General features: G+C 41.8%; 1 protein-coding gene across 1 annotated transcript; it reads right to left on the reverse strand.

The window, feature by feature from the left end:
- Positions 1–5,452: 5,452 nt before the first annotated feature.
- On the reverse strand, positions 5,453–10,747 carry LOC129716687 (uncharacterized). Its single transcript, XM_055666522.1, has 2 exons — positions 10,211–10,747; positions 5,453–9,994 (listed from the first exon to the last, which is right to left on the reverse strand). The coding sequence occupies exons 1-2, from the start codon at positions 10,745–10,747 to the stop codon at positions 5,453–5,455; spliced, it is 5,079 nt and encodes a 1,692-aa protein (XP_055522497.1).
- Positions 10,748–13,416: the final 2,669 nt, after the last annotated feature.

Consider the following 13,416-nt stretch of genomic DNA (forward strand, 5'->3'; position numbering starts at 1 on the left):
AGATATTTAAATAAAAATAAAAGCGATATAACTTACACTTTTGTTACATATATTCTTACAGTCGGAATGAAATTAGAACACATTTCATTGGGCTACAATTGTTATGGATTTGGGCCAACATTTGTTTCTCAGTGGTGACACTACCTGTTTGAATATAAAACTTTGCTCGAAATTTCTGTGTGAAGCGTAATCTCGTTAAGAGTACATTTACAAATTACTTAATTTGGGGTGATGATGTCCCTCTCGACGTTTCGTTTACCAATCGACGTCAATACCCGTGTTTCTATGCTTTAATCAGGCTTTTAGGTTTGGTATCAAGCTCCAAAAATGTCGTCGAGTATATCTGTTTTCCGGAAAGACCTGTTCGTTGATCTTCACGGCAGGAAATCGTTTCGATTGGGTTTGTAACACGGCGTCAAGAATTAAACCCGCGAAAGGTTGTATTCTGTAAGTGATTTAAGATTTTGAAGAATACAACCTCTTCGCGGGCTTCTTGTATACGCTCTAATCAATATTTCGTGCGAGGTAATATGGAATAACAATTGGTCGAGTGCGAGTTAATCCGTTAATAATTGAAATAAGAAAGGCATATGTATGTGAAGATGTGACAAAGGATCAAAACAATGGTCGCAGTGGTCCAAATCTTACAAAAAAAAAAAATAAAATGTGAAGATGTGGATAGCTATCGAACGACATATAAAATATTGAAATCGGTACAGTTGTTTGAGAGCTATTAGCATTTGAAACCTTCCATTCCGCCAACCAAAAACGTTACATGTTCATTTTAGTGTTTATAGAACGTACCCCAGTATTGTGAAGAAAAACGTAGTCCTACGTCAAAGTCCATCGCATTTGTGTGCAACTATCAAAACTGCACAAGAATTACTTTAATAGTATAATACTTCTACTATTCAACTGCAAGACAAAGATACAATACCTTCACAGAGATACATTCACTTCAGCAAATGAATGGACCATCGAAGAATAGGATCGCTGCAAGAAGGGACCATTGGGTAACACTGCTTCAAAAGTAATCTAACTGTTGGAGGAATGCTTAAAGAATTCAAAATTTCTTTCCATAATGTTAGAAAATTTCACTAATCCAGAATTTGTTTTATAAACTGGATGTGCAAGAGTAACAACGGAGGTTTTTGATGTTCCTGGAAATGCTTAGGATTCACCAAGCCCCCAGGAGTTTACTTTGGGTTTCTCGGAGCATTTTTGTTGTACTGTTCATTTCATTTTGGGAAATCTTCCGGCCTTTTCCGGAAACCTTAGGCGAGAAATGATTTTTCTTCTGTTAGACTCCCCAGGATTGGCAGAAAAACGATCTCGCCGTTGGATCATCAGGATCGCCGTTGGATCATCAGAGCTTAAGTTTATCCGTGCGTTGCATGTACACCATGAGCTCATGCTAATTTTCCCCACAGGAAATACATTTTTCAGTATGAAGTGCCGTACTTACCGCACCGTGTTTTATTGTCATAACACGTGACACATACAGTCGCACAGGCTGGCGAACCCGGTGAATTGAAATCTGGGAAGGCAATGTAAATCCGGCGAATGTTACGCGAAACGAGTCTGATGGTGTGTAGACTATTTTATCGCCGATAAGCGACACAGACTGTAAAAGCTTGCAGTCCAGTATTTTTACCTCAGGAAGGTCGCACTTCCCAAAACAGCTAACAGCATCCTTCAAGAAACACTAGACGGACTGAATAGGAACTGCCACAATGCCGTCAGCCTACACGTCCATGCGGGTATGTATATGCGGAACTGGCCACTCTTATAAGAGAAACCACCCACCACGATTAACGATTCCCCGACTGAAACCTTTGCGAAAAGTTCTTTTTTGTGTCCCTGTTTTAGGTCGAGGGAAGCAGTCGGCAGACTTGAACATCTATCGCGGTACTCCGCGAAAAAAAAACCTCAGATAACTTGGCACTTACGTTAAGCCCCGTGCCTTCCAGCAATGGGTACAATATTCGCTAGACATATCGGGGGAGTTTTTATCATCACAGGCAAGGCCCTACACTTTTCGTCGTCTGTTGACTGGTGAAAATCCGGAGATATCGTGGCTGATTTTAGGGTCAGTCTTCCTAGTATAAAATCTTTCCAAAAAAAAAAAACAACTAAACGAAATTGCAGCACCCGGAACGCATGAAAACCTCTCTCAAGACACTAAGGAAAGAAGCATGCAATATCACAACTTGTGCAGAGTTTTATTAAGCGTAAATTTTGCTCAACCAGGCCTATATTATCTCTGCTCTTTATTTCCCTTTTAATGTAACTGACTTCTCTTCCTTGCGATTCTCTGCTTTCTTGCAATCTAACTTTCACGAAAAAGTTGAAATTTAGCATTCCGCTGGCATGCCTTCCGTATTGGTCAACTCTGTAGGGTTTAGGCTCAATATTCTGTCACATGCGGATGGAAATAATTGCGTACTCACTCAGTGCTATCTCTATGGGGTAGGTTTTTGTTTGGCTTTGTTACTACTGCTGCTGGGAGGATCAGTTCATCCTATCTGTCCCTCTCTGCAGTCTCTAGCGCGCCGCGCGCGTCTTGCTCTGTGCATTGTCCGGGCTGGTTTAACTGGTTCATTTGGATGCTTTCAATCTCTCTCTTTCTCTCAGAAAAAAATATGTTCAATATATAAGAATAAATATTGGGAAAACTGTTTAACTGTTTCATTTGGATGCTTTCCATCTCTCTCTTTCTCTCAGAAAAAAATATATTCAATATATCAGAATAAATAGTGGGAAAAATGAATAAGAGTAATGTAAACACAGAGACAGGCAATGTTTAAAAATATCTGAAACAAATACTAAAACATAGAAGTAAATACTATATAATTCGTAATTTCAGGAAAAGAGAACGACAAATATAAACAAATGAATTCAAAATAAAAAAAACTACCTGCAAATTTCTCTATCTCTCTCCCTCTTACTCTAAAGCGCAAGGTTACGGTAGCAGTCCTCTTACGGCCCTATGGAACGCCAGCCGGATTCTCCTATCCTGGTGTAGGCTCCGTAGCGGTTGCTAATCGGATGCACTAGTAGTCTGGTGGTAAGGTCTTGGCAACTTTATTGAAGAGATAATGGACCACACGTGGCACTCTGAACAACCCGCCTTTTGATGAGAATTTGAGGCTTACCGAAAATCCCACAGACGCATATGATCGCACAAACCAGCTTCTATTGCTGAATGGGAAAAAAAGTATCTAGGAAAGGGATCTTTGAACTAACTTGTTGCATTGTTCGAATATTAACCCAATTACTATTCTGAATCAATCTATTTGACCACAATCCATTGACCACAACACAAAGCTTGTTCAAATTGAACTTCTAAATTTCGGCATCGCACTGTAATTTGCAATATAATCAAAGGCCTTCTGCTTTGGGCCGAAAGTAGACTACTAAAAGACCTACCGCTCCGTCTGTGTAAAAACTGGCCCAAGGGGTGACTAAAACCGGAACAGGACAGGTTCGAACGTTTTGTTGATTGTTGATAGTTTTACTGTACACTGTCAATTGTATTTAAAATTTGAGCCCTAAACGAACTAGCTGAATGTACTCGGCCTTGCCCGTGTAAACATTTCTGCTTTCTATATTTCCATATATTTTTTCAAACCCATCATTTCAAATAATATTTCTATTCTAGTTATAAACTTGCCCATATACCACCTTTTTCGTTGATTAACAATCGATGTGGAGGCATTCCAGTTGGGTCGAGTGAGTTCAAAAATTCCCTCGGAAAATGGATTGCTTCATCAGCATCTTCGACGGTATCGATTAACTTACAATAAACTCAAATTAGAGTGAAAAATCATAATCAATAGCCTAAGCTCACCTCTGATAGTTAAAATTATTGCTTGATATGTCTTATCACTTTACTTTTTGTGTAAACAATATCAATATCATCCTTATAATTGAACATCAGTCTTCATGGAATAATTAACAATTTGGAGATAAGGGAACTATTTCCACATTTTCCGCAAGTTTTGAATCACTTCCCTCACTATACTAAACGTTCGGACACCAATTTTCGGTTTTGGGGAGTCAGCTTCTACCTATGAACCTAATATCAGGGAGTATTTGAATATTTTTCTTCCTGAATTTGAAAATAGCTTGACGGGTGTCGTCATTTTCTGAACATAGTTCTTTTTCTTGAAATATCGAAATTATTTAACCATTTTACTTAGTTTTACACAACTTGACAGAAAGTAGAAATCGCGGAATTGATTTTAAAACAACGTTTCAATATTACAACCCAGCCTTCTTCTGTATTCTAGTAACCTTTCAAGAAAATGTAATCCGCCATGTACGATTTAAAAATTTGCGCCGGACACGAGTAATTGGCTTGTGGACGTCATCTAGATATCGGAAATATACATATTGCAGAACATATTTTCGTTTTTCACAAAATTCTGAAACCGAAAGTCATCATATTGAATTAAAAAATGTCGTTGGACTTTTATTTCTGATTTCTTAAGGTCATACTGGTACCGGAAATACCAATGCTTGGAGGTTTGTAAACGTTTTCTACAGTTGTATACAGTTTCCCAGAAACCAAAAGTCGCCATCTTTGTTTTAGAAAAACATCGGACATCATATTCCTGTCCCTAGACATCAACTTCTAGCCATGACCGACCGAGGGCATGAATGTTATTGTACCTTTTCGAAAAGTTCCCATAGGGCACTAAAAGACCTGACTTTGTTATAAATTAACCCTTAAATGCGCAATGTTGTTCTAAATCAACACTACTAAAAACGTTTTGAAATATACATATTTAAGTATTTTTCAGAAATATAATTCATTAGAACAGCTCTCTAGACTCTAACGAAGAAAACTTAACAGCTAAAAGAAGTACTGTATTTGAATGTTTTGTTTTTATTTTTGCTGTCAAAATCTCGGAAACGAAAAAAACATGGCGAGATTCCCGACTGGTGATGACTGTCTTTGAAAATAAATTTTAAAATAAGGTTAGTGGTTAGTGAAAATGTCTGTGTCCGATAGCTCTTAAGGATCCGAAGTTGGTTGGATGGACATCAGCCAACGGGGAAATAAAACGGCTTCCAGCCAAACGTTTTTCCTGCACTCGCGGGGAACTGGATTTCACATTGGCGATAAATACACTTTCTTTAATTTACACCAACACCGTGCTAACACTATTATTTTATTAACTATTTGTCTTAAATCTAATTAACATTTCGAGCTTTATTTAATCGTGTCAGTAGCGAAAGAGAAGAGAGATCATCTGCGCTAAGCGCTTTTATAGACTCGAACCCAAGCCAAAAAATTAACCGCGAATTAGAATCGCAGCCAGTTGATGCAGTTCGGTTGTCATGTTGATACTGAGCTACTTGCATCGCGCCGGGGGGAATACGCCCGCTCCAATAGGGTGGCTCACCAACATCTTCGCCCCCCTGAAACGTTCCGTGTTTCAGCCAACTAGTCGCTCTGCTTCAATTCATCGTCCTCTGTTGCCACCGGTAAGATGCATATTTTGTCCACCGGTCTATTTACTGTCCCGTTCGCCGTACGAAGGGTAACTACTCTAACCACCCCGTCTCGCCCTGGATGAGTTTCAACGATTCGTGCCATTCTCCAACGTGTGGGTGGTAGCTTATCGTCCCGAATTACTACTAAGCTTCCCTGCGTGATTTCGACTGGCGGTTTCCACCACTTTCCTCGTCCCTGAAGCTGATTAAGGTATTCCGTTCTCCATCTACGCCAGAAATCTTGTAGCCTTTTTTGTGCCGCTTCCCACATGTTAAGCCTCCCATAATTTGTGTTGGTGTAGTCTGCTGATGGAAGTGATTGAAGCGCAGAACCTACCAGAAAGTGACCTGGTGTAAGCGGTTGCAGATCCTCGGGATCATCCGACATTTGAGTGAGCGGCCGTGAATTCAAGCAACTCTCGACTTGCGTCAAAAGCGTTGTCATATCCTCGTATGAGACTGTCGAGTCCCCAAGCACCTTGAGAAGATGTGTTTTCGCCGACCGTACAGCAGCCTCCCACAGGCCACCGAAATGTGGTGCTCCGGGTGGAATAAACTTCCACTGCATGCCCTCGTCCGCGCACTCCATGGCAACTGTTTGATGATGCCTTTTGGTCTTTAGGTTGTTGAGAAGCTCCTTCATCTGGTTTCTGGCTCCAATAAAGTTTGTGCCATTATCTGACCACAAGGTGGCACATTTTCCTCGACGAGCTGTGAACCTTCGCAAAGCCTGGATGAATCGTGCCGTCGAAAGGTCTGTTACTAGCTTCAAATGTGTTGCCTTCGTCGTGAAGCAGACAAAGACGGAAACATACGCCTTCATCGCATTGCGACGATATCCTTGTTTAATATAAACTGGCCCGAAGTAATCGACCCCTGTGGTCGAAAATGGTCTCGCCATCGTTACTCGGGATGCCGGTAAGTCAGCCATAAACTGCTGAATCAATTTGGGTCGCATACGGTAGCACCGCATACATTGATGACAAACTGTTCTCGCTACATTTCTCCCGCCCATGGGCCAGTATTGAAGCCGAACAGTACTCAATAATAATTGTGGACCAGCGTGTATAAGTTTCATATGATAGCATTGGAAGAGCAATTTGGTAAGCAAATGTTTTGCGGGAAGTACAATGGGGTGCTTTGCATCATCAGACTCTCTCGATTGCCCTAACCTCCCCTCGACCCTCAATAAACCATCTTCCGCAATGAAGGGATTGTACCAACGCAGGGGTGATGAACGTGGTACGCATTCTTTCTTCGCCAGTGCCTTGAGCTCATTGGGAAATGTTTCTGCTTGGACCCCTTGAATGACTTTGTATTCTGCCTGTCGAAGCTCTACTGTTGTTAATGGTCCATCCTGTCGATTTTCTTTACGTCTCAGCCACCGATTGCTCAGGTATCGCCGCCAGTACGCCGTTCGTCGAACTAAAGCGTTGTAATTGGAAAACTGTGTTAAATACCATTCAAAAAAACTAGGATTTTGTGGAGCCACCGCCAACACTACATGTCTTTTCTCCTCTTCCAGGTTCTCAGGTGACAGCGTCTGTGGTTTCGGCCAATGTTGCGTACCTTTGGATAGCCATTCGGGTCCCATCCACCATAAGTTGTTGTTGATAATGTCATCTGGCCTAACTCCCCTAGACACAAGATCAGCCGGATTATGTTCCCCGGTCACATGATTCCAATGGCAGTTTTCAGTCAGCAATTGAATCTTGGACACGCGATTAGCCACAAACGTTGTCCAAGTTGAAGTTGTCGCAAGCAACCAACGTAGCACTGTTGTTGAGTCAGTCCAAAAGAAAACTTCTGCCAAACACCTGACTGAGTCTTTCACCTTTGAAAACAATTCAGCTGCCATCAATGCACCCCGTAATTCCAGTCTGGGAATCGATTGGGTTTTCAACGGTGCAACTCTGGCTTTTGACGATAAAAGTACAACCTTAATCATACCGGAAGAATCTTCGGTACGCATGTACGCGCAGGCTCCGAAAGCCTTTTCAGAAGCATCCGAAAACATGTGTATTTGGATACAAATTGGATTGCATAGCATAACACAACGATCGATACGCAGATCATTCAAAAGCGGGATTTGTTGGTGAAATACCCGCCATTCTTCCTCAATCCTTGTTGGCAAGGGAGAGTCCCAAGACAATTTATTCCCCTCTTGATCTTCCAAAAACCAAAGTAGTTGCATAAAAATTTTAGCTCGAGTAATCACTGCTCCGATAAGTCCTAACGGGTCGAATAGAGTGGCTATTATTGAGAGAATTTTCCTTTTCGTAAAGTGCACGTCCGGTGACAGAGGCGGTATGTGAAAGCGAAACCGAAAAACATCTGTCTTCGGCATCCAAATTAAACCCAACGTTTTAACCATGGGATCAGGGTCTAGATTAATTCCGTCGTCAACCTGTATAGAGAGGTCCTCTGCCGGTAAACCTTCGAGCACGGTCTTACAATTAGAAGCAAATTTTCGCAACCAAAACCCACCTCGGCGTAACATTTCCTGCAACTGCACTCGTAGTTCTTTAGCTGTATCTGGATCGTTCGCACCTGTTATCACATCATCCATATAACAATCCTCCTTAACTGATTTCGCGGCCAGTGGGAATCGGTGCTGCTCATCTGAAGCTAACTGCATAAGAACCCTAGTTGCCAAAAATGGTGCCGGCTTCGTGCCATACGTAACAGTCGCTAGTTCGTATATGGAAATCGGAACGTTAGGTGAGGGACGCCACAAAATGCACTGAAGCCGCCGATCCTCGGGGCGAATTTCGATTTGCCGAAACATCTTTTCGATGTCGGCGACCACCATAATCTGACGTGTACGATTCCGAAGTATAATTGAGCGCAAATCTTCCTGAATAACAGGGCCTACCAGCAAACTGTCGTTCAAAGAAATATTGGTAGATGTTTTTGCGGAGGCGTCAAACACCACCCGCACCTTAGTAGTTGTGCTGTCTTCCTTCACCACTGGGTGATGTGGGAGGCGGCATCGCTTAACGTTCGCATTGTGTTCATCGGGTATCAAATGCATGTGGCCCATTGATTCATATTCGCTCATGAAGGCTGCATATTGCTCTCGTAAATTTTGATCTCCTTCTAAACGTCTCTCCAACTGCATGAATCTCCGCTCTGCTATAGCTTTCGAATCACCAAGCTGGGATAGCACCTCACTATTCCTCGGATAGGACACCGTGTATCGACCAGAACCTTGCCGTTGTGTAGTTTGTGTAAAATATTCCATGCACCTAGCCTCCTCGGGAGAGTGATTGTAATCTTGACCGATGTCTTCAGTTTCCCAAAACCTTTCCAGTAAAGTATCTAGTTTGTTACTGATTGCGATGTCGCAAATTACAGACTTAATGGAACTATCCACCAAACATTTGCCCGTAACAACCCAGCCAAACACCGAATCCACCAATGAAGGTAAGGTATCCCCTAATCGGATTTTACGACCAGTTATGAAAAAGTCGAAAAAGGCTTCAGCTCCCAACACCAGATCAACTGAGCCACCTTTGAAAAATGTTGTATCTGCCAGTTCTATCCCGCTGGGTAGTTCCCATTTATTTATATCGACCGATGATGAAATCATTTGTGCAGCGATTTTCGGGAGAATGTACATATCCATTGGCTGGGAAAAATCCGTAAATCTCGAACGTACTTTCACAGTAATTTTGCCCTGGGCCCGGGTAGCCAAACCTTGGATGCCAACGACTTCAACCATGCATCGGTGTTCCTTAACCGTAAGTAGTTTCCGCACTCTATTGCTGATCAAATTGCATTCCGCAGCACTGTCCAACAATGCTCTGGCATGAACCTGTTCACCTCGATCATCTTCCAGAGTGACAATCGCAGTGAGCAAAAATACACCCGTCGATGAACCAGCCGCTGCGTTGCAGGCCACCCTGCTAGTAGTCGCCAAGTTGACCACTTTGGATTCAGTTAGCTCATCACCCGAAGCTGTCGGTGACGGTTTTGGTTCATTATTCACGTTCGGTTTTTCATCGGTTGGTTTACCCTTGAAGCACACTAGCGTGTGATGTTTCCCTTTGCATTGCTTACAAGTGAATTTGGAGCTGCATTCTCTCGCATGATGACCACGGCGAAAGCAATTTCGACACAGGGAACGATTTCTAAGTAGTGCATCTCGGTCGGAAACGATCATTTTTTGAAACGATGGGCATTGATAGAGAGGGTGATTATCCGAGCAGCAAACACTTTTACTGCTACCCGATGACTGTTGAATTGATGCACTGTATGCCTTAACCGAGGTTGGTCCCTTTGGATGTTTAGGCTGTGTATATTCTACCTTATGTTCATTGGACTTGATAGGCAATGATTCCAGAATTCTGACTCTACGTTGCAAGAACTCAAGCAGCTCCTTAACCGTATCCGATTCCTTAGACGAAGAAAATTCTTCCCATGCTCTACGCGTGCCATGATCCAAGCGCGAACATAGAAGATGAACCAATAGCATATCCTTATAATCAGCCTGTTGAGGGATGACTTGATCGAGTGACTTAATAGTTTTTTCGAAAGTATCCAGAAGGGTATGTAACTCATTAGCCGATTCTCTCCTAACCGTTGGTAGCTCGAAGAGAGCTTGAACCTGTCGTTTGCGGTGAACCTTCGTGTTCGAATATCGCTTCGTTAGTTATTCCCACGCGACGGTATAATTTGCCTTAATGAGAGGGAGAGAATCTATAACCGACAGCGCTTCCCCTTCTAGCTGGCTACGCAAGTAGTGGAACTTTTCTATCTCAGGAAGATCAGTCTGCCAATGAATTAGTGACGTAAAGAGATCACGGAACGTAAGCCATTCGTCTAATTTGCCACTGAATTTTGGAAGGGTAATTTGGGGCAACCGCACATGAGGGGTAGAGGTGGGGGGATTATCGAGAGAGCGAGTAGTCTGATTTAATATGGTTTGATCACAATCTTCCTTTTGCTTACCAATGAGAAATGTTTTTAGCTCGTAGAACCGATTTTCAAAGTCGATGCGATCCTTCACGAAACTGTCCGTATCGGCAATCGATTCTTCGTGGGACTCAACGTCGTTAATAGCCTCGTTCATTCTGTCCCACATGCGATCTAGCTGCTCCAGTCGTACGTCGACCTCCGCCAAATTCGTATCATCCCGGTGCTGTTCCATAAATCGATACATATTGCCGAAAGACGTCTGCAGTCCGCGTAGCTTCGTTTGCAGTGACTTCAGCTGCGGTGATTTGTGTTTAGCAGCAGGCATAGTGTGTTCCTCAAAAATGAGACCAAAGTAGCAAAGTTTGGGGGGGTAAAAGTATTTGGAGAGCCAATTACCTGATGGCTCTTGAATATGAGCCTTTTGTTATACTAAAGATGCTCCTCGAACAAACTCCAACTCAACCGATGGTCAGATGTCGATCAGCTGATATTGATTGTACACGACTGGGAACGCGGGTATCCTCTCGGGTATCAATTTATTTCCAATTGCAGCTTGTTTCCTCCAGGTAAGTAAGTGTAGCACAGCGATGAATTAATGTCAAAATCGAGTCGCGAAAACCTGGGTGTCCACAAAACGAAAGACCGCGAGCACTGGGATTTGGATTGTAGGTTATTGGAATCGCACTCACCGATTTTTACTGGGGAATTGGGCCATGTATAAATAGTTCCGTGGGGTTTCCTCTAGTGAATAAACCGACGCCAATTAGAAAGATGGCGTCTCCTGCTGGGCAATCCGTAGTTAGGTTTAACTTCCTATAGCGATGACTGATGTCTCTTGGATTGGGTAATTGGGTTCCTTCATCCGGTTCGAAGGACCAGTTGTCCGATAGCTCTTAAGGATCCGAAGTTGGTTGGATGGACATCAGCCAACGGGGAAATAAAACGGCTTCCAGCCAAACGTTTTTCCTGCACTCGCGGGGAACTGGATTTCACATTGGCGATAAATACACTTTCTTTAATTTACACCAACACCGTGCTAACACTATTATTTTATTAACTATTTGTCTTAAATCTAATTAACATTTAGAGCTTTATTTAATCGTGTCAGTAGCGAAAGAGAAGAGAGATCATCTGCGCTAAGCGCTTTTATAGACTCGAACCCAAGCCAAAAAATTAACCGCGAATTAGAATCGCAGCCAGTGCAGTTCGGTTGTCATGTTGATACTGAGCTACTTGCATCGCGCCGGGGGGAATACGCCCGCTCCAATAGGGTGGCTCACCAACAGTCTGAATTACCAGTAATTATACTAACAAAAGGTCAAGTTTAAAGTTTCTGTTTACAAAAGTAATTGTTTAGACTTTATTCTGCGATAAAGTCACAGTGTTGTTTAAAAACAACATGGTAATATTTGCACATTAAAAAGTAAATCTTTCAATTTTTATATGCATATTGGTGAGTTTTAAGGCAGTAAACCTGTTAAACATATGTTTTATGTTTTTAGATGATTTTTTAACGTCGCGCGCCTCTAAGGGTTAAGACTCCCTCCCTCTTTGATAGCTGACCCTTTCTCTTTTCGACATCATGTTCCGGTCTCTGGAAATCAATTCCCGGTCTCCAGACATGACCAAAGCCCTAAAAACATCGTATTCATTCAGAAAGTTCCCATAATGCATGAAAAAACTCTTATTTGATCGATGCTCTTAACCAAATTTTAATTCGGTAGTAGTTGAGCTTCAGCAACAAACATATTTTTTATCCAAAACGCTAAGTTGGACTCTTCGTTATCAAATTATGCAAGAAATATGTCAAGAAATCGTTCAAAAACGGATCAAAGTAAGTTGGATGTTTTGAAACACTTCTCTAGGAACATTTGCACGAAAGCCGATGTTCAAAAAAGGCCAATATTTGGAAATATATGATCGATTTTCGTATGACGACGTCATTGCGATTCCGAAAACACCCATATTGCCAAGTAGATAATTAAATTATTAATTTACGCAGATTTCCAGAAATCGAAAGTCGGCAACCTAAGTTTCAAAGTATCGTCAGACACCGATAACCGGTTCTTGAGAGTCATTTTTGCTCAGAGAATACTAACATTGGGGGGTTTGTGAGCGTTTTCCACAGTTTTTAATGACTTCCCCGAAACTGGAAGTCGCCATCTTGGATTGAAAATGGCATCGAACATCATGTTTCGGTCTCTGGACATCAACTTCCGGCCTCCAAATCATAAAATTTCAATGAAAGGGTTCCATTATGTATGAAAATTTATTACTTTTGACCCCCTCCTTCTTCAAGGGTAACCCCTCCCCCTATCCAATATTTCTATGACCACTTCCTTTGCACAAAGAACACGTATGCCAAGTTTGGTTGAAATCGGTTCTGGCCTTCGAGAGTTATGCTGGAACATACATACATACATACATACAAAACCTCTCTTTTATATAAATAGAAGAAAAAGAAGAAGAAGATAGATTGAATTTCTGGAAAAACGTTCATTTAAATTTTATGAAAGTTTTGTATTTCTTTTAACAATCAAGAAGAAAAAATGAGTTTTAAATGAAAAAAAGGTTTGAGTCGACATTACACATGTCAAATTTAGATCATATCGAGAAAACACCGCAACCCAAGTATCAAAACTGGTTTTATCAAAGTTTCAAAGCGCTGTTTTGGCTGTATTAAGCGCTATAAAACATTGATAAAACCGAAATTGTTACTAGGGAATACAGATGTAAATAATAATACAAAAAATAACAGAAGACGTGGAAACACTTAGTTAATACAGATAAGAGCTAGAATTGAGAATGAGGATGAGGACGAGGAAGAGAATGAGGATGACAACGAGGACGAGGACGAAGACGTGGATGATTTCGAGGATGAGGATGAGGATGATGATAAGGATGAGGATGAGGACGACGTTGAGGTTGAGGACTACGATGAAGATAAGAATGAGGATGAGAATGAGGATCAGGATGAGGATGAGGATGAGGATG

The sequence above is a fragment of the Wyeomyia smithii genome, chromosome 1, assembly GCF_029784165.1.
Source record: "Wyeomyia smithii strain HCP4-BCI-WySm-NY-G18 chromosome 1, ASM2978416v1, whole genome shotgun sequence".
In the NCBI taxonomy this organism is placed as follows: Eukaryota; Metazoa; Arthropoda; class Insecta; order Diptera; family Culicidae; genus Wyeomyia; species Wyeomyia smithii.